We start from the raw sequence: 23899 nt of genomic DNA, 5'->3' as shown, positions 1-23899 counted from the left end.
AGAAAGATGTGAAAAGTAATTAGACAGCTGAAATGCACAGCGTCCCCAAGGGGAGAGGAGGAATGTTAAGAATGCTTGCAGCCCGGCTGCAGGTGGACCCAGCTGGGCCACGGAGGAGCTGGGCGGGCAGAGCTGTGGGGTTTAGACTGCAGCTCCAAGCTCGCTGGGCCAGTGACAGTGCTGTTGCTGTTTGGTGTCACGGGGAGATGAATTAATGCATTAAAGATTTGGATTGCCTTCCAGTGAGTTGGGGTAAAGTAAAATAAAAACATAAACCATTCTGATGGTGCACTTAGGGTGTTTAAACAAGAAAAAAAAAACCCCACCCACCCACATGGGCACATGCATGCATACACACAAACAGTGCATTTACATAAGCTGGGTTGTAACTTGACTGACTGAATGTGGCATGCATGCATTCTGGAATTTATATTAAAAGAGCTCACACTTAATTCCTGATCACACTCGCTGTGTCTTCGTGCTCACCAACAGTTTTGTTTGAGCCCTAATAGCAACAACGAGCGACGTTCCCCAGGCGTAACGTTTAATATTCGCCTCACCTTTTATATCTACATGCTCAACCAGCAGTCCTCACGTCTGCCACAGAGTGCAGGACAGGAGATGATGCATTAGGTCAGCGTGTGACAGGAGACGAAGACAAGGACGACGTTCTTGCTCCTCTCTTTCATTGTCTGTCTTTATTGCCGCCTCTCCCCTCTGTTTATTCTCCTCATTGGTGGTCTATCCCATAAAGCCTCATTCGCACGGGAAGATTAATGCACTGCGCATCTGTGTTGGTTTATTTGCCTGTCGTCCAGGAGACTTGGCCTGCAAGTAAAAGCTGTGAACTTACTCAGAGGGGAAAAATGGCCCTGCGGACTCTAGTCTGTGACTGTGGGCTTATTCATTATTGATCCATGTCAGAGCTTGTGAGCTGCCTTTAAACGATTCACCTGCCACCCACTGCCAAAAGCGCACGGACGTGGAGAGACGCATCTCACACGGTCCACAAACAGGAGGGAGAACCCCAGGTGCTCCGTGGCAAGGTCGCTCGGGTCCGCTCCAGGGACGACATCCTTAGCCGTATGCTGAGCATCTGTCCGGTCATGGCTTATTAGGGAAGGCTGCACGCAGCGGTCAAGCGGACCCGAGGCCACTCTCATTGCAGGTGTGCAGGGTGTGTGGAGGTGATATCGCAAATATGTTTATAGTTGCTATAAAGTGCATCACTGGAGGCGAGTAGCAGACCAGCCTTCTAACGATCCTGATGGGTCTCTTGCTGCTTACGCTGCTCTGCAACAGCTGGTCCAGGGCCAAAAGACCTTGGCAAACCAGTAATTAATGATGACATCTTAATGCACTAATATCATTGAAACCAGTAGGTTCAGTGTTACCTGTATTTATTACTACACAATGATGTATGTGAGTTTGTATTGCACTCGTGTGTGTGTGTGTGTGTGTGTGTGTGTGTGTGTGTGTGTGTGTGTGTGTGTGTGTGTGTGTGTGTGTGTGTGTGGGTGTGTGTGTGTGTGTGTGTGTGTGTGTGTGTGTGTGTGTGTGTGTGTGTGTGTGTGTTTGTTTGTTCTCATGAGATCCTCTTTCTCAGGGGATGACCTTGGGAAGTCTCCTCTCTCCTCCCCTCTCCTCCCCACCTATCTCCTCTCCTCCTCATCCTCTCCTCTCCTGTGAATCACAGGGTTGGGCTTGTCTGTAAGTACAGAAATGTGATCAGGGAACCAATGGCCCTCCACTGCTTTGATTGATGGAGTCTGGTCTGCTTGTCCCTGTTGCTTGTGGCACGCAGGCGGACGCAGAAGTTGAACGCACCGCGCTGTTATCGCCGCTCCTGTTTTAGGACTCATCACTCCTTGATGACAGGAGCTATTAGTGACACATGCATTAGACTCATTTGCCTTTTAGATGAGTATTGTCATTTGAACTTTGAAACACACTAGTGCATGTTAATTCGTTGTAGGGGAGAAATAAATGCATTACACACCACAATGAACTGGCTGTGGTTGTCTGTTGCATGCGAAACAGCAGATGGAGGTGTAGATTGCCTGCACTCTGCTAGCGCACGGGGGCTGCATACCTCATGCTGGGCAGCCTGGGGTTAGCAGTGGGGGGCGCAGTGGCACATGGGCCCTCATCTCTGGAGGTCCAAGGCTTTGAGGTACCAATCCTTGAGTGTAACCTGGAGCGTGCACTGAAGACCACTGAAGACCACTGAAGGCCACGAAAGACCACTGAAGACCACTGAAGGCCACTGAAGACCACCCTGGGCTCAAACATTTACATGGGACTCCTGAAGACTCCATTTTAGGCCTACATGATTCAGTTTGTTTTATTATCTTACAAATATCTGGCTTGTATCAGGTGTGCGTTTGTAGGTACCTTTTGTGTACGTGTTCCTAACTTTCATTTCCACATGTGCGTTTATGCAGTCTCCGCATTTTTTTTGTCCTTCTGTCCAATATATCTTTGAGGAGCTATAGGAAAACAGGAATTGCTCTGTGTGTCCTCGTTGTGAACGAGCTGAACGCAGTTGCTCAAAGCTCACGTTTCTCAGTCTGTCCACCGGGAGCTAGGTTCTGATGTCCATCCCCTCTCTCCTCCTCATGTCAGTCAGCACACTGTTCTGTGCTTGAGCTGCAGCGTGGCTATCGATCCAATCCCACCGGACAATGAATCTTTCTCCTCTTTATGTTTTTTTTCTTCGGTTGGCAGCCTTTCATCTTTTTTAGCTTGGACTATTTATAGCCATTACACTGCAGACTGGAGGTAATCTGACCGTAAGACAATATGTGTGGCTTTGCATCTGTGCTCTTGCTCACTGGGCATGAAACGATGACAAGGAAATTGAAGTGGGGGGATTGTCTGCTGTAATTGCAGGATGTGCATGTCTGTAATGGGGTGGACAGTATAAGAATTAATCTCCTTTTTATACACAGAGCTTCATTTTAAAGCAACTAAAGCAAGTGGTCAATAGTCTCGTTCTAGATTGCTGGATGTGTTGTGGCATCATTGGTTCAAACATTCTCCATGTGATATTTGCACCTGGAGTTCTATTGCTATTGTTTGTCAAAGGTCATAAACTTCAAGAATAGAAAGAGAAGATAACTGCTAAATACATTTTTTAAAGCCTGTAGACTTCTGAAACCTGACGAAGGAAGTGGTGTCTCGTAACCAAAAGATGCATCAAGGAAAGTGAGTAAAAAGGGGCCACTGATGATCCAAAGCTTAGCAGCTCCCCTGTGAACATGGTGACAAGAGACATGGGTTTCTGCCAGTGGAACTGGCTTAAGGGTCTGCACTGATGCTGTGCCTCCCATAACAGGATTAGTGGAGAAGCGTACAGCTTTACTGCTACCATACCAGCAAATGTCTCAGAACTCAGCAGACAGCACTGTGCCGTTCAGCAAGATGACGGTCTCAAACCTACTGCTAAAGCAGCTTTGGAGATTTTTTTTAACTAAAAATTAGAAAGCTTTTGATTGGCCGAGGCATTTGTGCTGAGCCTCTACTAGCATGCATTTGGAGAAAGGAGAAAGAAGAAAGCTCCTGAGACACGCAAAAACTAAAGTCCCTCCAGTACAACCTGGCACAACAACGCAAGGGAAGAAACCTCTGAGCCAAAAGGATTTGCAGCACAGTACCAAATGTTATTTTTGATATTACAAATTACATATTTTAACGTGTTCAATTACTTACAGTCCATTAAAATGGAAAATATTGTTATGAAGCAAGTGTGATTTCTCTGTGATTGACCAAATACATATGTAAATTCTCTCCAATTAAAGCTGACATTTATACTGAACGGTATAATTATAGTTTAATTTGAAATCTTGGAGTACAGTGTACTAAAGCACCAAACAACACCACAGCCACACTAGGCACGTCCTGCTCTACATACTTACATTCTTTTTTCAGCCATTCTAGAGTTCCCTAAGGATGTCTTCACCAACTACGAACGCACACATGGAGCCGTCCTCTTACACATATTTGCGGTAGGAATACTCAGTGTGTGTGTGTGCGCATGTGTGTGTGTGTCCCAATTCTTCATTTGGCCTCTTCATCTAGAATAAGCAGTTACTGTCTGACAGTTTCTGACTATAAATAGTTTGCCATAGTGTGTCATGTTATTTTGCTGAAGATGGTAACAGTGCCAGTGGCCAACACTATTAAAAACCACATCCAGAATAAAAACATCAACAAACCTTAAATGACTCTAGCTGCTCCCTGAGGACAGTTTATTAATACTAGATAAAGTGTGTTGTGTTGTTACAGAGCTGTGATTCTTGCTTACAATACATTTGATATTCTACTGATTTTATTTTTTGTATCAATATGTGGAAATAGTTCTCTACAATAGCATAAATATTTTCATATTTAAATGTATCGAACATAATATACGTCTTTGTGTTGTCTTTCTGTCTGTACTTTCTCCCTTGCTGTAGGCTGTCTACATGTTCCTGGCTCTGGCCACAGTCTGTGACGACTACTTTGTGACCTCGCTGGATAAGATCTGTGAGGTGAGCGATCTGAGCTCCAGCTCTGAAGCTCGGATTGTTTAATCCCCTTTTAAAACCACTTTACGTGCCTTGCTCCCCACACCCCAGACCTGGACCCAGTGACCTGCTCACCAGGCTCCCATGGATCATTCTTCAGGCGTTTTTGTAGTCGAGAATTTGTATGCTTCTCTCGTCCGGCAGAAACTGCATCTGAGCGAAGATGTAGCTGGAGCAACCTTTATGGCAGCCGGAAGCTCTGCCCCAGAGCTGTTTGCTTCAATTATTGGTGAGATGATAATACCTGCATGTACACACACACACACACACACACACACACACACACACACACACACACACACACTTGAGCTTGTTTGCACTCTGCAGGTGTCTTCATAACACATGGAGATGTGGGTGTGGGCACAATTGTTGGATCAGCTGTCTTCAACATTCTTTGCATCATTGGTGTGTGTGGCATCTTTGCTGGGCAGGTGTGTACATATTAATAGTACATTTGGAATGAAGGATTCTGTATAGCGTAATGTTCATGCAAGCTGTTTGTTGAACACTGCCTTTAGAAAAGCTCTCCTCTCTGTCCTGAAGGTTGTCTATCTCACCAAGTTCTCTGTGTTCCGAGACTCCATCTACTACACTCTGTCTGTTGTAGCACTCATTGCAGTGAGTATGACATTTTAATACATCTTGTTTAATGGAAATGTGTTCTGTAGAATTTGGTAGGATGAGGGTTTGAGTTCAATTATTGACCTCCAGATACAAGACGACGCCGAATTAACTTCCACAAATGACACTAATCATTTACATTTTAATTATTATATTATATTATATAAATAACATAAATTAATATTAATTGGCATAGTTTTACATTTTTTTATTATGTGTTCATTAATAATAAAGAAACGTAGACATGCAATTTGTGAAATCAGCTTAGATTCAACATGATGAATACTTAAACATAGATCCTTCTGGAGAATCTTTCCTTTACACTTCTCCAGTGTGAACGATTCTCCTGGAGTGTCTTCAGAAACAGCTCCAAAACTTCAGTACAAGAAATGGACCCAAAATATTTGCTCCAAAGATGGCACCAATTGTGTGGGGAAGTACACTTGAAACATGTATTTTGATTGTTCACTGGAGTCTTTTCTCTTTCAGTTCATCTATGATGGGATGATTGTGTGGTGAGTGTCCTTCACGTGATCTCAACAGCTTTATCCTTATGTTGTTTGGTGGCAGAATCACAACCTGTCCTTGTCTCCTCTGTGACTGCAGGTGGGAGAGTCTCATCCTGATTCTCATGTATGTGGGCTACACTTTAATTATGAAGTGAGTGGTCTCACATTGGACAAACTCACAGGCATTTTAGTCCAAACATACTGGTAGTGCAAACATTTAGCCACCACACAGAATACAGTCCACAAGCCACAACACGTCAACATTAAAGAACCTATATTCACTTATTGCTGCCCAGTATATTTATGGAAATAATACAAACATACGAATGAATGTCGAGTGCACAACAATAATAATATTCAAGTATTAAATAACATTGATGAATACATTTTTATCTGCTTGAGTTGGAGTTTTGTGTGTGCTTCAGGTTTAACTCCAACTTGCAGAGCTATTTCTCCGGGAAAGATGACAAGGGTGTTGCCAACGGTAACACGGTACTCAGTGAGCTAGAGGATGGTAATGAATGTTATGAGCAGTTGTGGGACGATCCTACGTGCCCCTTACTCGGTGAAGGTAAGGGTAACTAGACAGGCTTCTCCCCCCCCCCCCGCCCCCCTCAGCCTGCCCCTGCGTTTCTGCTCCACTCCACCCAACGGAAACCAGCTGCTCTGCAGTGGTTTCTCTGGTGACTAACCCCTCTCTGTCGGCCCTGTCCTGCTCGCCCGGCGCATTTCTGCTTCACACACTGATTCTGGCCAACGCCGTTGATCCTGCCACCGTACGCCACCTTCTTCAGTCTGACAGCGTGCCAGAGCACCGTTCTAATCCACATACCAATCCCACCAATCCCACACTGACCAATCACAACGCTACGCACCCAAGCCTGTCTGTTTAGCCTTACTAAACTCACCCCGCCCCCTCTCCGCCGCCCACCACCAGTGCGTGTGTGTGTGTGTGTGTGTGTGTGTGTGTGTGTGTGTGTGTGTGTGTGTGTGTGTGTGTGTGTGTGTGTGTGTGTGTGTGTGTGCACCAGTTTCTGTCCTTATTGTGTGATCCATCCTGCCACGCGCTTATGTAAGGTAGCAGTGGGTGTGTTTAAACGTGAAGTGTTTGTGGAGAGGTGTGTTGTGGTACCGTGTGGATGAAAAAAGACGCTACGTGCATATGCTACGTTGTGTGAGTGTGAATTATGGCACCAAGCCTCAAGCTTGGTGAAAGTGTGTGTTGGCGTAAATGCATGTTGTTAAAAAACTATAATCTGCAGTGCTGAGTGGACCCCACTGACCACTTATGTGTAGTCGTATTGGTTTGCCGCTTGTGCTGGAGGTGTTAATTTAGCACTGCTGATTTGACAGTTAGAATGAGGGGCTGTCAGAATGAAGACTTGAGCATGTGTCTGGAAGAGGTGGGACTTCAGAAAGGCCCTAACAGAATCAGATCATCTGTCTTGTGATATAATGCGATATATTCAGACATTGTGTGAGTGTTTATGTAGGTATGTGCATGTGTGTTTTGGACCAACTGGACCAATGTCTTGTGCACACCACGTTGAGTCATCTCCTGTTCACTGGTCCAGTTGGGTGGGCCCAATGGGACCTGCATAAAATGACCACCAATCTTCTGCACAATTAGCTGTTTTGTCTTTAGTGTGGCCCAAGGAGCTCAACATGTCCAGCTTTGGTAAATTAGCGTGCCAGTATGGAGAGAAGCTGGTGTAGCCAAGTGTAACTATGACTATGTATGGATCATAGATGTGTTATCCAGTAACTTCTTCTTATTATATTCCATACAGTAAGTGTGAATGGTAAGAAAGTGAATAAACAGTAAATCAGATTGGTATAAAACAAGCATCTTGGGACCAATTCCCAAGATCCTCTTTTGAAAGAAATTCTCTTTTGGCCTATAGTTCACAGTTTTGCTAACAAATGTAAAACCAGGCCACAGCTGTGGCACTATGTATCGACATACGTTGACTCCTTCTCCATGTGTGCTCCTAGTGAAGCCCTGTAAGATGTATACTCGGGGGTCGGTGGTGATGGTGGATGAGATGATCCACTACAGCCCTCCAAAATACCGCTTCCCTGAGGCCGGCCTGAGACTCATGATCACCAACCACTTCGGGCCCAAGACGCGTCTGCGCATGGCCAGTCGCCTCATAATCCACGAGGTGGGCACACGCAGTAGACAGGCCTCTCACACCAACCCCAGCGCTGGGCTCCTCATGGTTCAGGAGCAGCTCTGTGGAGCATTCCCAGCAGGCCTTCTGGCCATGAAAGTGAAAGGAATTAACTAGTCACTATAATTATCCACACGCTGCCATTCAAAGAATGGAACTTAAGGGTGAATCAGAGGCGGCTCCATAGGAGGTAAAGTAGAGAGAGAAACGAAAGATTTTCCATTCAGTAGAGCTTGGGATTGGAAATGGCCCCTTAGGCACACTGTATTGTTGAAAGCCTGCACTTTCTTATGGCTGTGGCCTTCTATTAATCTTTTGGCCCAATGTAGCAGTGAGTAGACAAGAAACATGGATTCTAGGATCGTTCTGATTAACCTCAGAAGTAGACTAGGTGTATTTCATCTGTCACCACATTTGCAGTAATGTGACCAATGTTGTCAAAAACAAGTATGAAGCAAAAGCAATTATGTCTGAACCATTCCGCAATAACAAACAATAATAATTCATACATCAGCCTCAGTATAATGGAAGTGCATCGCTCAAAAGTATATATGAAAAAGAAATGAATACTGAATATTAATATTAACTGAACACTGAATATTAATCTCAAGCACATTTTTTTAAATCTCTTGGAAAAGATAATTGTAATAAAATAAAATACTGGATTACTGAAACATACGTGCCATTCAAATTCAAAAGCAACAAAGTAAAATGATATTTAAAAGATGAATATGTCATGACTTTTTTGTAGAGTGAATGAAAAAAACGAACTTGATGAAGAGTAACTACTTCCAAGTGAACAGTTTCTGAAGGTCCTCTTTTGCCCCCGTACATGTGTGGGTGTGTAGCAGCAGAGGTTGATGCAGGCGTCCAGTGGAGTGGACGGCACACTGGGGGCAGATGGGAGAGCTGAGACCGTGGAGAACGGAGGTGCTCCAGAAGTGAAGCTGACAGAAGATGAGGAGAATGAACTCACATCCCCCTTCATCATGCCCAGTGAGAGGGCCTCACACACACACACACACACACACACTTCAGAGTTGCCACAGCTTGAAATTCACACCTGCTTCAGTTGCTATCACACCACTAACTATTAATCACATCTAATTAGCTGTTGAGTGTTTTGATTTCGTATTCCCTCATGTAATTGGCTGGGATGTTCTGGTGGCTGTACCTTCACTGCTGAGTGGTACAGCAAGAGGAGAAAATCCCTAAAGAAAACCATCTCAGCGCTTGTTGTTTCAAGATTATCGGCTTAATGTTTATTGACTTGACATTCAGGTTCCTGCTGTGTTTTACACACAAAGACATTTCATATAAACCAAAGACTCCACAGTCACAGCAGTTGCCCAGTGTTTAAATAAATCTTTATGGAAAGTGCTTTCTTTGAAAGTGAATATGTGGGTTCAGACGTTAACTGTTTATTGTGAGGCACAGGCAATGAAGCCCAGTGACAGGCATCTGCTCTTGTTCCTGCAGGGGGCGCTATGGACAGAGCAAAATTTGTTATCTCGTGGCCTATACTGGCATTGCTGTACTTCACGGTGCCCAACTGTGCCAAGCCACGCTGGGAGAACTGCTTCCTGCTCTCCTTCTTCCTCTCCACTCTGTGGATCGCCGTCTTCTCTTACTTCATGGTGTGGATGGTGAGTGTGTGTTTGAGCACCGTGTGATTTCACCCGTACATGTGTCACTCCCTTTAGGACTGTACTAAGTGTTTCATTTGTGAACTTAGTTAAACCTTTTTTCATTTTTGGCAAAGATGTAATCTAGTGTTTTTTTTTATAATATTAGAAGTGTCTTTGTTATGCAGGTTACAGTCATCGGATACACACTGGGAATCCCTGATGTTATAATGGGCATCACTTTTCTAGCAGCTGGCACCAGTGTTCCTGACTGCATAGCTAGTCTCATAGTAGCTCGACAAGGTACTGGTTTTATGTCCTATGTCTTACTTGCCAGTGATTACTGAGGTGATTTTTTGAGTATTTCTAATTTGTGTGTGTGTGTGTGTGTGTGTGTGCGTGCGTGCGTGCGCGCGCGCGCGTGTGTGTGTGTGTGTGTGTGTGTGTGTTCGTGTTCAACTACAGGCCTGGGAGACATGGCTGTCTCCAACACAATTGGCAGTAATGTCTTTGACATCCTGGTTGGGCTTGGCGTTCCCTGGGGCATCAAGACAATGGCTGTGGACTACGGCTCTGTGGTATATGTCAATCTGTCTCGCTGTTACCTTCATGCACACATGCATATGTCTTCACCGAGGACAGCTGAATGCAGGCAGTGCAGCTCAGGAGCTAAAAGATCTGTCTCTCTGTCTAAATCTGTCTCTCTGTCTAAATCTGTCTCTCTGCTCTTGTCCCAGGTGAGAATCAACAGCAGGGGGTTGGTGTATTCCGTGGTGTTACTCTTGGGCTCAGTGGCCGTAACTGTAAGTCAGAATAACGTGAGACACTTGCACCATACATAGACGCCACACGCTCCTGACCTGCTTCTCGCCATCTGCTGTGGCACAGGTTCTGGGGATCCACGTGAACAGGTGGAGACTGGACTTCAAGCTGGGCGTGTACGTGTTCACGCTGTATGCCGTCTTCCTCTGCTTCTCCATCATGATCGAGTACAACGTCTTCACCTTCATCAACCTGCCCACGTGCCAGGAGAACCTGTAGGCCAACATGACCAAACCACTTCTTGGATCAGACCAACAGCGTGCATGCAGACTCCCTCCAGTTTTAGACAGGTTTGTTTCTCAGTTTTGCTTCACTGCAGGAGGCCATAGTGTCCCACAGCAGGATCCCTCCACTGTGGAAGAATTGGTGTGACCTACATTTCCCATAATCCCCGGGGGTACTGGGAAATCAGGGCTCTCTCTTCAGCAGCTCTTCCTTTGCCTGGCCGGTCCTCCAGAGGTGAATAACAGACAATCATGAACACATTTTCACAAATCAGCATGGTATGGATACTTTGTTCCTAAGAATGCTACTCCTCAAAAGCATAGCACAGATGCCTATGACACACACAGAAGAGGAATGCTTCTGGCCTCAACAGATGATCTGGACTTGTCTTCCTTAGAGATTGAAAATGAGATTAAACAAAGAACATGTTGCACTTTAGGTAGGGTGAAACCAAGGTTACGCGATGATTTCGGCGGGGAGAGGTGCCAGTTCTTTCCTATGGTGGTGCAATACGGAGCAATAACAATACATTGCGGTTTGACTTTGCTGGCGGTCGTCAGCGGCCACGTATGAAAAGTAATATTGATCTTACCTACTGTGATTACACCAAGCCTCTGCTCTGCGCCTGCTCGGAGTGAGCAGACTTCAGACAGACGTCAGGAGAGCGCTTCACTGCCCCTCTGTGGTGTGGAAGGTGCGTCCAACAACTGTGGCTGACTTCCAGATTTTACATCAGCCACACTGGCACAACCATACGCAGGGATCTTTGCTTTCGCAAACAGCAACACACTTCTTGTTCAATATGTAAATATGACATCGGAGATCCACATATGAACCAGCACTTCTTCAGGTGTGGGGGAGGAGTGGACACACATCCGTGACACACATGGTCACTTTATTCTCTCCCTTTTTTTTTTTGTGGCGATTCTCTCCAATCTTCCTCATCAGTGTGTGATGCATGATTTGATGCAGGAATGCGATTTTTTTATTAGCTGGGTAGAAAACCACCATCAAACTCCACAATAAAGGCAGCTACCACTCCGCCATCCATCGAAATGACAAGGCTCAGGGGTTTTTAACCCGAGCGCAGGCCAGAGATCTTTCTGTCTGCGTCACATGTACAATTGTTATTACTGTTCAGTGCCGTGTACGTGAAAAGGTAGATGTTTGGAAGTGTTTTGATGTACCCAGTATATAACAACATATGCAAGGGGCTAGATCTATATTTAAAGAGGGGCCCTCGTTCACGTACGCTGCTGAAATCTTTTATTGAATAATGTTTAAAGAGCATGCAGATATCCAGTCATCTGTTCCTCGATGTTATTAGTTCTACAAGGAATGAGGCCTTCTTTAATGGCCTTCTTTAATTGTGGCTGTGTGCCGTGTAGATTGGTGGTGGTGTTGTGTTTTTAGGTTGTTGTTTTGGGGGTTTTTTTGGCAGGAGGCATTGTGTTCTGTGGTAGTTGGTGAGTGTTCAAATAATCAAATACTAGTTTGAAGGCCAAATGAATGTCACTGATGGCTTTGTCGTCATTTTGGTTTGCTGTTATCCTAAGGAATCAAAAAGACTAAGTTTAGTATATGATTGCCTGTTTCAATTTTCTGATTTCTAGAACAGAATATATTGGTATAAATGCATACATACCAGTATTTCTGACACGTAATCCTACTATAAAGTTGTTACATTACATTACATTATAGGGCCAAGAATCTTTTCATTTAATAGTAACAGTGTTATTAATATATAAAAAATGTCAATCATACCAAATCACAGTAGATAGGCTATTTATGTTATCTACTTTTCTGTCAATAAATGCTGTACAATGTCTGCTATTGTAATGTTATTATTCTTATATTTGAACTGAGAGATTAGTATTTTGACTGTCTGTATTTTATAAATTGAACTGCCTCTTCAGTGACCGGATTTATTGTTTTATTCCTTTCGAGAAAACGGAACACTTGAGGCGATATCGTTGTTGCCAGTGGTATATCTCTCCGACATGAACAGTCTCGTATGCACAGAAACCCACAATATACCTCTTCGGAATAGACACTTTATGTTGAAGGAAGATGCTTTAAACTTGCCTGTACTCTACGTTCATGTTTGAAGGCAGCCACATACCAGCGAACTTCTCACACACACACACATACACACACACACACACACACACACACACACACACACACACACACACACACGGACCATTCTGCCTTCAAAGTGACGGTTCTGCTGCAGTGGTGCAGGAACTGTGTCTGTACGGAATCTTCTGATGGCGAAGTGAATCCTGAAGAACTAAAGTGTGACGTTGCTGTTTAACTTGAATGTATTGTCTTGCTATCGATGTATGTATACAACCAATGCATTTTACTGTATGGCAATAATGAATACATATGTACATTGATATTTGATTAATTAAAAAATTATGGGTAAGAAATTAAATTAGATTATTTTATTGTTATTTGTTTTGTTTTATTTTATTTTATTTAGTTTATTGATGTTTTATGGGATGCTGTTTTACCGCCACCGTGTGTTTGGTCATGGTACTGCGTTCTGGGCTATTTTGTTTCAAATCTACCTTCGGAAGTTATGAAATGTTTTCCTTTCCGTTGAAGTTTTTGATAAATCCTCTACTCTCTAAGTAAAATTAAGATACGACCAGTAACTGTAGATTACTAAATATCCAAGCTTTGTGGTAAAAACCAGACAGTTCTTCATGCCAGTGAACAAACAACACTTTTTATAGAATGAAAAGAGAACATATACTTTATTGCAACCACACATGGTATACAACAAAAAGAAAAAGAAAAAACTGACTTTTTTTTAAGCAGTATCTCCTATAAGCCATATTGGTCCTTTGGAGTTCATCCTTTAAGTTTTATTTGGTTAGGGGTCTCCTCCACCATACTTTGGTACATGTATATGTGTGATATTATTACTCCCATCACCATATACAGTGACATATGGGTTGGTCACGCTTCTATTACCCTTACATTGCCCTCGGAATGACCTTTATAGTAATGTATCTATGTAAGTGGACCGGTTTGTCAGGGGTAGTGAGTGGTGCTGTCGCTCATTCTGCCCGGATCCTCTGACGTTTGGCTGCATGTTAAAAGTTGACGAGACTCTCGCGGCATTTGCCACCCAAGTCTACTCGACAACTTCTCCTGTAGTGACTCCAAACACAGCTAAAGTGGTCATGTAGAGTCTACAAACACAGCTAAAGTGGTCATGTAGAGTCTATAAACACAGCTAAAGTGGCGTGTGTGTTTATCAGAGCTGTTACAGCCACATAGATGTAGTTCCACCATTATCGTACTATGAATAAAGGCGACACCGAGTTCTCCTGAAGGACACCAGTACACGGTATCCTTCCTGCTTCTTCTTGGTTCAGTAACACCATCGAGCGATTCGAGGTTACACCATATTTCTTGCGAGTATAAATCATTTTTTAATCATTATTGGAATGAGCTAGCTAGTGTGTAACGTTTATCTAAGGCTAGGTTAATGTGGCTGGGAGCTAGTGGAGCTAACTAGCTAAACAGCTTCACCGAGGCACAGTTGTAGCGTTGCTAGCTAGTTAGATTAGCCGGGGCATCTTACTGTCTGGGGTTATTTTACTAATTTATTGCAGTGACATTTAAACCGTATTCTACAGTCAGTGGTTATGTTCACGGTCCACGAATTCTAGCTAAATATTAATCTTTTAACAGCCCCTGAGGCTAGTTAACTATCATATACACAAATGGATGATTTGATAAACTATAATCACAAACCCCCAAAATTCAAGGGGTTGCTTAGCAATGGAGTGAATGTGTGAATAATTAGTGTGTTCATTTGTAAAAAGTAATATACTGTGTGTGATCTGAACAGTTTGATTATGTGTTTTTCTATAAGGCTGCACAATGAAGAGGTTTCTCCTCCATATCAATAAAGTAAAGACATGGATGAAATATACCAGAGGCTTTAGGGCAAATATGGAACCAGGTTTGAGACGTTTTCTTCCTTATAGTGGTATAGGAAAACAGAATACAGAAGTTTACAGCTTTTTGTGTAAGGCCAACAGATACGACATTTTGTTTGTATTACATTTCCTAACTGATGCGAAGTTTCGCCTTGCTTGATTCGCCTGTGTGTGTAGTTAATACCCTCAAGAACATAGCTGACCCAAGATCAGGCAAGCACAAACACAAACTTCACATCAGTTAGCAAACTGAGTTAATACTCAGCATTACAAAGAACCAAAACCAGCCTAATCCAACATACATGTGTTTACATATTCTTTAACAGATACTAATAAATATCATGCAAATAATATAATCCAATAAACAAAAAAAGAGCAAGAAAACAAATTATCTCCTGGATGACTCATACATGCATGTACAGATTACATTTAAATCTTAGTTACCTAAGTTAGTTTTGAATGCCTAAGATTGAAACAAAGCATAAATGTTTGACATAAAATAACTAGTTAACTGCATACCTAAAAGATTACATAACAGCACAATTAGGCCCTGGTTCCTGCACTGCCTCACCTAGTGGAGGTTTTAAAAATAGGATACATTATACAGCTATTTTTACACTAACTGAAGGTAAAAACCAACCTTCATCCACACTAAATATAAAAATTTAAGGTCTAATGGATTGATATTTATATCTGTATTCAAATTTTATTTGAAATAAGAAAAAAAATCAGCTTTGAACCTTTGAGCCTAGGAATGAACTAAAAAAGGTATAATTATGACTAGTAATGTTGTGCTTATAAGACAATGTATATTCTTAGAAGTGTTAAACTTGCAGATTTCTTTGGAATCCTTTCATTTCTGATATTTAGAAAACGCGAAACGAAATGTAAAATGCCATCTATCCTAACACTATTAAACAGATAACAGGAAGCAACATCACTTTCGAGAGAAAGTGGAGAAACTGCATGTGGTGGTAAATATTAATCTAAATATGGAAGTGGAAAGAGGAGATTCATCTAGCTGTTGTAGAATCATGACGCAATAACTGGTGCCAGCTTACATGGCCGGTAACCTTCAGGAAACATTAACCTGGAGCAGACATAAATTGGTTTGGCAAGCTGGTGTGTTTTAGTTTGAAAACATGTCTCTCTCTAGTCTGAGCCCTAGAGCTCTTCGCCACATCATTCGGGAGCAAAGTCAGGTTATTGAGAACACGTCTGGCATTGCAGCAGGTAGAAAGCAGATACTCTTCCAATTTCTATCATAATTTGAAAGCTAATTGTTTTGTCACAAGTCGTTTCGTCACAATTCGTTTTGAATTGTCCTGAGTGTCCATCTAGAGTCTTTGAAATTGTTTCAGGCAAATGATTGTACCAGTTTGTAGCAACTGTGCCAAAAATACAATTCTCTAAAACTGAGACCTTACAAAAATGTAATTCTGAATCTCCTCTAATGCTTTTTGACAGGATATCTACAAGCTAACGTACTAATCCTGCACAAGGACCTGGCGGATGAATTTGAGGCGTTCTGCCGTGCCAATCACAGCCCCCTCCCTCTGCTCTACAGAAGCAAGCCTGGAGAATGGAGCTGCCCCCCCCTGGCTGCACAAGCAGACATCAGGTACTAAATGAACAGTACTTAACCATATACACGTAACGCATAATATAATACTTAACTAGAAGTCATCATAAATACTTCATGTTTTAAAAATACAGATGATAAAAATGCTTTATTTTTTTGTTTTTCCTGTAATCCATTACTTGTTCAGATTGTTTAAAATATATCTAAATCTTTTGAAGACAAAAACTGCTGACTCATTGCTACAGACAGCATTTGTCAATCATTGATCTTTTTCAGCAAGCGAAAAATGCTTGTAGCAGACCAAAGGTTCATGCGTTGTGACGTAGTCGATCCCAAAGTACTACAGTTCCCTGGGAGTTAAGAAAAAATGTTTTAGTCTCTGTTGAAAGTTGTTAAAAAGTTGCCTGGGGATAAAACATATTCCTGTGTATTGACTCGAAAGCCAGTAATGCATGTAAGCTTACAAAGAATCACTTTGTGTAACTTTACAGTGGTGCCTAATAAAATAATGAGAAATTAAGTCGGCTGTGTTCTGTTTGTGCTCAGGGAGGACTGTGCGCAGTACTGCGTGTTTGAGAAGGGGGCGCTGGTGAAGAAGGTGGCCAGTTTGGCCCCCTACACCAGTCAGCTGCAGGACATGGTCACCTTCTACCTGGGCTGCAGCTTCAGCTTCGAGCGAGGCCTCACGCAGGCCGGCGTGCCCATGCGAAACGCCGAGCAGGGCCGCAACGTCAGCATGTTTCGGGTGAGACGCCGTCGCTCCGGCCGCCGGACACGTAGCGCTCCGCGTTTTATCTGTTTAGTTCTCCTTTTACATCCGGGTCAGCCCATGATGGACCCTTCTGCACCCTTGCTCTGCCTGCAGACGTCGGTGCAGTGTGTCCGGGTGGGTCCTTTTCACTGCCCTATGGTGGTGTCCATGCGTCCGGTCCCACGGGACAAGCTGGATGTGGCGGTGCAGTGCACACACCGTGCTCCCCTGGCCCACGGAGGCCCCGTCCACATAGGACACCCAGGTGCAGCCTCGCACGTCACCTCACTTTCAAGTTTCAGTTGATTTTTGCTCAGAATGTTTGATGCAAGGTGTTGAATTCACATTTGTGTTTGAGTTTAAATGAAATAACGTACGGAATGTGCAAAAACGAACTGAAATGAGACGTTGGTTTCCTGGTGCTGTAGTAAAGCGATTCTACCCACCCAGGTCTGCTGGGGATCTCAGATCTTTCACAGCCGGACTATGGGGATGTGGTGGAGGCCAGGCCAGAGGATGTGCCCATGTTCTGGGGCTGTGGGGTCACTGCGTCCGAGGCTGTACAGAGCACAAGTAAGAGCATAAAAAACAGTTTGTAAACCGGACTAAATCCTGAAGTAACTTTATAAAGTGGACTGTAACTTCCAATGATTAGGGTATGTATTGATTATATCATTTGGTTTCTGTGTGTTTTTTATTAAAAATGTGCCAATTTTTGTCAATTGTGATTTTTACATCCATCCATTATCCGAACCGCTTAATCCCACTAAACGGGGGGGGGGGGGGGGGGGGGGGGGGGCTGGAGCCAATCCCAGCAACTCCGGGCGAAGGCAGGGTACACCATGGGCAGGTGGCCCGAGGGAGGAAACCGGAGTACCCAGAGAAAACCCGCACAGGGAGAACATGCAAACACACAGAGCAGCCCAGACCGAGAATCAAACCCAGACCGCCTTCCTGTGAGGCAACAGCGCTAACCACCACACCACTGTGCCGCCTTTGTGATTTTTACACCACAATCGAAATTTGTCCTCTGCTTTTAACCCATCTGTGCAGTTAGAATGAATAATAATAATCTTTATTTGTATAGCACCTTTCATACATACATGCAACTCAGTGCTTTACAGTATAAATAACAAACATTAAAAGGAGATAAGACAAAAAAATGTGAAAAGATTACCTACCTACCTACCTACCTACCTACCAACCAACCAACCAACCAACCAACCAACCAACCAACCAGAATATGTGAGAAAACGCCAAGAAAAATAAAAATCATGGAGAAACATATCAAGAACTCTGAAAAATCTTCTTGATAACATATGCAAAACAAAAGACCATAAGATCTGGGTGGTATTCCAGAAAGTGTGTTTAACTAACCTGAAACTTCACCTTCAGTTCTGAGGTGACTAACAAGGGCACCTCAGTCATGGCTTCAGGTCTGGGAATCGAACCCTCGACCCTCCGGTCACAAGACCAGTTCCCTACCATCAGGCCATGACTGCCCCATTATTAAAATGAGCATGAATGGAAATTTTATTTGAAGTAAAATATTTGTTTCCTAGATGAACTGAATTGACTTCTTTGTTGTTGTTTCCATGTGGTGTGTCTCTAGAGCCTGCTCTCGCCTTCACACACTCTCCCGGGTGTATGTTTCTCACTGACCGAAAGGAGACCACTACGGCTCCACAAACTGCAGAGTCAGGAGGCTGTCCTTTGACCTTCTGCATTTCCCAGAACCCCCTGCACTACAGTTTAGCCAGTGAGACTGCAGTTCAGAAAGTCAGAGAACTTGAGCAACTGATTCAAGAAGACCCAGGTGGGTTTCAGCCTTATGCAAACTCATCTTACACCTTATTCATAATAATGTACTTAAGGAGCTCAGCTGACCAAACCTGTCCCATACAAACTTCAGGAAATGAAGTGTATGTTTGTGTGTGTGTGTGTGCTTTTTGTGTGTGTGTGACTGCAACTGTGCAGGCCAGAGGGGAATCGGAGTCCTGTTTTTGCAGGATGAGCTGCTGAGGGCCTGTCTGTCCTTGTCCCACGCCTCCTCTGTGCTCATTACCACCGGCTTCCCCACACACTACATGCACGACCCCCCAGAAGAGACAGACGGGCCCCCGGGGGCTATTGCCATGGCCGCTATGCTCCAGGCCCTTGACAAGAAAGTGGTCATAGTGTCTGATCAGCGTGCCCTTGAGCTCAACCTGCACATTATGCAGGATGCTGTGAACAGAGGTAACACACTCTCTCTCTCTTACACTCTCAATCTCTCTCTCTCGCTCACTCTCTCGCTCACTCATGCACTCATTTACTTACTCATTCGCTTACTCTCACTTGCTCACTCTGTTACTCAATGTCACTCTTTTTGACCCTCTCTGACCCTCTCCCTCACTCTCTCACCACACCAGCTGCAAAGCTGTTTGAACTGGCTACGAGGCTAAAGAACTTCTTGGTAACACTTTCTATGATAAGCCATTATAAATGCGATTAAAACTGTAACTTCGTAATAATGCTTTGTAAGCATACTTACTTGTGTAGTAACACAAGTGTCACTATTCATTATAAAGCCAGTAACACTTTCTATGAAACCTGCATTTATACTTATACATTTATACCATACATGTGATTATAACTGATTTAACATTATATTAATGTGATTTAACATTATTACAAAGTTACAAAGACTTTAATAGAAAGCGTTACCAAATTCTTCACTAGTTTTAGGCATTGTAATGAAATGTGAAGATGTACGGTGTATCTTGGTGAATGTGAGTGTACGTGTGTGTTCACAGGTGTGATCAAAAGTGCCGTCCCGGTGGTGAGCTTTCAGAACGGCAGGCCAGATTCAGCTCTGCACTTCCTTTGTCATGATGGAGACCCTTCCAAGCCCAAGTCCGTGGCCATTTTAGACAGTTTAAAAAAAAAAGTCTACCGGTATATTTGATCTTTTTCTCATGCCAATTGGTCTCGCCTGTTTACACCCTGTGCATCATTTAGATTTGACCACTTGATGGCAGTAGAGCGCAGCGGAAGGGCCTCAGATGGCAACTACTACAACATGAGGGGAGTGAACATCAAGCACTTGGTGGATCCTATAGATGATCTGTTCACCACAGCTAGTGCCATTCCAGGCATCACCACCACAGGTGAGAACTGCAGCCTCTGATTGGCTGCTGAGGTTCCTTGCTAAGCTTTAGGACAACAGTGTGCTTAGATCTGAGTGGGTCATGGTGTATTGACTTCTTTATAATAACACAATGTTCTACTGTTTTTAATCCCTAATTAATGAGCTAGGAAAACTCATAGGAATTAAATAACGACATCCAGCTTCATTATGTGATTTGTTTGCTGTTCTTATTGCTTACCTGGCAACACGTTAAAGTAAAAAACCCAAAATAGCATCATGTGACCAGATGAAACTTTTCACCATTTAATAATGTAGAGAGCATTTGTATTCAGTGCATGGCTACCTTTCATATCTGGGTTTATTTGGTCATGTTGCTCATTCCTCAAAGGGTCCTTGTGTGGTGCTCAGGTTGGTTCACACAGGTATTGTCCAGAATAAACAACACCTCCCTCAGCTCCCTTCAGGCCCCCACACGGGCAAACAGGACAAATGTGCAAACTCAGCAAAGTTCGATTTATTCGCTTACTATCCTCTGTGTTGCACCAGGCTACGTTAACAGCGGGTGCGATTGAATTGTTGATCAGTGGATTTGATTGGTCAAATTGATTGATCCGAACTAGCAAAACTGGAAAAACATCGATTGCTTCATGTTTTCAGCACGTCAAGTTTCATATTCCATTTGTACGTATCACAGTGAGTCTGTATTATTAGTAGACCTTGTGACTTCAACAAGAGAAATGGCTCTCCAATACTAATGGGACTCATTTGCAACCAGACACACAGAAATGTCGATAATCCCCCATGTAGTCCCCAGTTACCTCCAGCAGGTCTTCTCCATGGAATTAACTAATACCCTCTGTCTTGGCCACGGCGGTGCGATGATCGTACACCGTTGTCGTGTTTGTTTGGGTGTGTAGGTATTGGAGACGGAGGGAATGAGTTGGGCATGGGGAAGGTGAAACACGCCGTCAGGGCTCATATGCCCCAGGGCAGCCTCATCGCCTGTGACGTCGCCGCTGACTTCGCCATCACAGCGGGTGTGTTGATCAAAATAACAAACTTCAAAAACGTATATATTTATACACACATCCGGAGGATATACAGAATAAACCAAAATGTAAAGGAGAGAGAGAGAGATGGGGAAATGAGGAGAGTTTCATTTCCTGTTATGTGGCTGCTGACATTATATGTATAAATTATTATATGCAATTTACTATGTACACACACACACATATATATCCACTGGAGCTTGCTTGGACTCTGTTTTCACAGGGGTGTCGAACTGGGGCGGCTATGCCGTGGCCTGTTCTTTATATGTACTGAACCAGTGTGCGGTCCATCGGCGCTACGTCCAGAAGGGCCTTGGTGCTGTGCCAACAGCCCAGCAGCACGGCCTCTGGGCTGCCAGCCTGCCGTCAGTAGCTAAGGTACGACTCAAACAGCAGGAAGACGTGTGCTTCTCGCCTAGAATAACTAACCGAAACTAGGAACTAAGATTCACCTGGAGATTCCCCCCCCCCCCCCCCCCCCCCATGTTTTTTTCTGACTTGAAAACACATTTACTCGTACAAAAATTATCATTTCTTTTCACAATAAACCTCTGTTATGTGTCCGATAAGGTAACAGTGATTCGGTAATGTGCTCCTGGTGTGGTGGAGTAAGTGTGTGTGTGTGTGTGTGTGTGTGAGAGAGAGAGGACACCGAGATACAGGGGAAGATTTTCTATCTTACCTCTCTGTATTTGTTATGAGGGAAAGGCTTTGAGGATCAGCTTCATCCACAATGTGTATACATACTGACAGGTTATTTTCTGTCCACATCTTCAGTCGGTAGAGCAAAAATACACACAATCCCATCTCGAATTCTGATGATAAAACCGGTATTGGAAGTACAAGCACCAGGTGGGTGGAGAAAAGGTTTAGTCATGAATGTGCACTTTTTCAAAAAGGTTGGCGCGTAATTCCGAAAATTAATATGGCACGTGTGTCAGGATAGGAAGATATAATATTTGAAGAGGTAATATTTGATGTGTACAAAACCCAAACGTCAGTTAAGAGAGTCAATATTGCCATCCTATCATGTGGAAACAACAGTTATCCCCGTCATCATCTAGCTAGTTATGAAACACGGGCGCTTGAACTGTGGATAAACTTGAATTGTGGCTAGATGACTGTAGAGGATACCGGGCAAGGTCATAACAGGGTTAACAGCATCACTTTGACCATTTGACCAATAAAAGGATAACTATGCAAGGCCTAATGTATATCAGTGTATAATGTATATCTAATGTATACCTAATGTCCACAGTATGGACCAGGACGACTAAAAAATAAAGCATCAAAGAATCGGGCTCCTCATCTTTCTCCACCCACCTGGAGATTATACTTTCAATATCAATTTTGTCATTCGAGTTTTAGATGAGATTTTGTGCATTTTTGCTGTACTGATTGTGAAGACATGGATGGAAAACGATCAGCCAGAATGTAAATGGACCATCAACATTGGATATTTATGACGTTTATGGTTGACTGCAGACCACTTCAGAAGCCGTTCCAGGCTGAGATGTAATTACAGTAGCCACTGGAGCTCTGCTGTCAACTCCTACCACGTTAACCTCACATCCACATGAGGCTCAGTTCTTCACCACTGTCCTCCCCAGCTCACTGTCACAGTTCCACACTGTAATCCTTCTTTCCTGTGTTTAATGTTCCCAAACCCATATATGACCCAGAATAAACACTGCTTATGGTACAATTACAACAACCTCAGCCAGCCTGAGAAGGCTCCAAGACCAACCTGCTCCAACAGTGGATTTAGTAGCATTGATGATAATTATACTATTACACACATTCTAACAGATCTTTCTTTGTCTGGACAGGAAGAGGAAATGCTCCATATTCTAGTGAAGTACGGTGTCCGCAGCGGTAAGACGGCCAACCTTGGGCTGGAGGTCGATGGCCTGACCTTTCACCCCACGCATTCTTCCATGATACAGCGCTTGCGAGACCTTTCCTTGGAGAAAGGGCAGTGACATAAGTGCCACGGGCCCACGTCATAACATCAGCACCGTGTCCTAAGCAGTGTTGTGAAAGCCAGGCCTGCGGAGGCTGTTGTGAACCTCCTATCACGACGTCGGTCAGAACCTCTGCTCATTGAAGTAATGACTGTCACTTCCTGCCAGACAGCGTGGGAGGAGGTTACACACCAGTGCCTGCTGCATGGGGACCTTCCTTCCCCGTTTAACAAGGTCTCCGACACCCGCACACAGTGTCCGTGCAGAAAATTCAATTGCAACGTGATCCTGGAAACTGATCTTGTAGGCATGCATCACATCTGGAATCGATGTAAACTGGTACCATCTTGAACACAGATAGCATCCTGAATCACATTCTGCTAATGAGAGTATCTAGGACCACCTGAAAGAACAGCAGAGAAATATTGTAAGAATAGGTCCACTCATAGACCTGAGACACAATGAAGGTTCGTTCTTGCATAGTTCGGTATAAATCAGAATCAAAGGCCATCCAGAGATCTTCATTTGCTCATGTTTTTATTAGTTGGGCTCATACTACAAAACATGAATATAGAATAAATACTTTAACTGCCAGAGATCTTGACTTGAAAATACAAAACGCAAATGTTTGAGTAAGAATTATGTTTTGTCTTGGGTCTCATAGTAATGTAAAACTGACGTCTGTGTGTTATTTAGGTTATATGCTGTGCCCTAAAACAGGTGCTTTTAGAGACGTAAGTATCTCAGTATTCATGACACTGTTGTCTTTATTTATGTCTAATTGCAATCACTGTGAATTAAAATGCTAAAATGGAAATTACACATTTGATGTGGTAGTAAAATGAAGCATCAAAACAGCACAAATTTAACCTATATGAAACCATCGATAATGCAAAATGATGTTTGGTATTACACAT

At 43.4% G+C, this 23899-nt stretch overlaps 2 protein-coding genes across 8 annotated transcripts in view; both read left to right on the top strand.

Annotated features, from left to right (window-relative positions):
* slc24a4a (solute carrier family 24 member 4a) overlaps positions 1-12953 on the top strand; it is a 30649-nt gene extending 17696 nt beyond the window's left edge. For 2 of the 4 annotated variants that reach the window (XM_076978816.1, XM_076978813.1), the window contains 15 exons: positions 3931-4007; positions 4458-4532; positions 4713-4797; positions 4896-4999; positions 5112-5186; positions 5679-5704; positions 5796-5849; positions 6124-6269; positions 7694-7863; positions 8721-8868; positions 9352-9518; positions 9686-9800; positions 9963-10075; positions 10235-10300; positions 10386-12953. In XM_076978816.1, the coding sequence (XP_076834931.1) occupies positions 3931-4007; positions 4458-4532; positions 4713-4797; positions 4896-4999; positions 5112-5186; positions 5679-5704; positions 5796-5849; positions 6124-6269; positions 7694-7863; positions 8721-8868; positions 9352-9518; positions 9686-9800; positions 9963-10075; positions 10235-10300; positions 10386-10538 (1574 nt within the window). In that variant the 3' untranslated portion in view covers positions 10539-12953. The remainder of the gene's footprint in view (positions 1-3930; positions 4008-4457; positions 4533-4712; positions 4798-4895; positions 5000-5111; positions 5187-5678; positions 5705-5795; positions 5850-6123; positions 6270-7693; positions 7864-8720; positions 8869-9351; positions 9519-9685; positions 9801-9962; positions 10076-10234; positions 10301-10385) is intronic. The other 2 variants (XM_076978815.1, XM_076978814.1) reach the window with 2 other exon arrangements.
* Positions 12954-13660: 707 nt separating this feature from the next.
* dglucy (D-glutamate cyclase) lies at positions 13661-23804 on the top strand. 4 transcript variants are annotated; one of them, XM_076979228.1, is made up of 13 exons: positions 13661-13908; positions 14440-14529; positions 15974-16127; positions 16635-16833; positions 16954-17104; positions 17290-17412; positions 18452-18655; positions 18817-19077; positions 19635-19734; positions 19840-19988; positions 20887-21006; positions 21242-21396; positions 22848-23804. In XM_076979228.1, the coding sequence occupies exons 2-13, from the start codon at positions 14448-14450 to the stop codon at positions 22998-23000; spliced, it is 1851 nt and encodes a 616-aa protein (XP_076835343.1). In that variant the 5' UTR covers positions 13661-13908; positions 14440-14447; the 3' UTR covers positions 23001-23804. The 4 variants fall into 4 exon arrangements, with proteins under 4 accessions (XP_076835343.1, XP_076835345.1, XP_076835346.1 ...); XM_076979230.1 differs by having other exon boundaries at positions 13661-13958; XM_076979231.1 differs by having other exon boundaries at positions 13661-13975.
* Positions 23805-23899: the final 95 nt, after the last annotated feature.

This window comes from Brachyhypopomus gauderio, chromosome 17 (assembly GCF_052324685.1).
Source record: "Brachyhypopomus gauderio isolate BG-103 chromosome 17, BGAUD_0.2, whole genome shotgun sequence".
NCBI lineage: Eukaryota > Metazoa > Chordata > Actinopteri > Gymnotiformes > Hypopomidae > Brachyhypopomus > Brachyhypopomus gauderio.
The sequence above is the reverse complement of the archived record's forward strand: the minus strand, read 5'-3'. Positions and strand labels throughout refer to the sequence as shown.

Excerpts from the sequence above, each read along its gene's own strand:
- dglucy (XM_076979228.1), top strand. The coding sequence starts at position 14,448 with ATGAAGAGGTTTCTCCTCCATATCAATAAAGTAAAGACATGGATGAAA. Across the intron at positions 16,128-16,634 it reads GCTGCACAAGCAGACATCAG|GGAGGACTGTGCGCAGTACT; the intron begins GTACTAAATGAA and ends GTTTGTGCTCAG. Across the intron at positions 16,834-16,953 it reads GCAACGTCAGCATGTTTCGG|ACGTCGGTGCAGTGTGTCCG; the intron begins GTGAGACGCCGT and ends CTCTGCCTGCAG.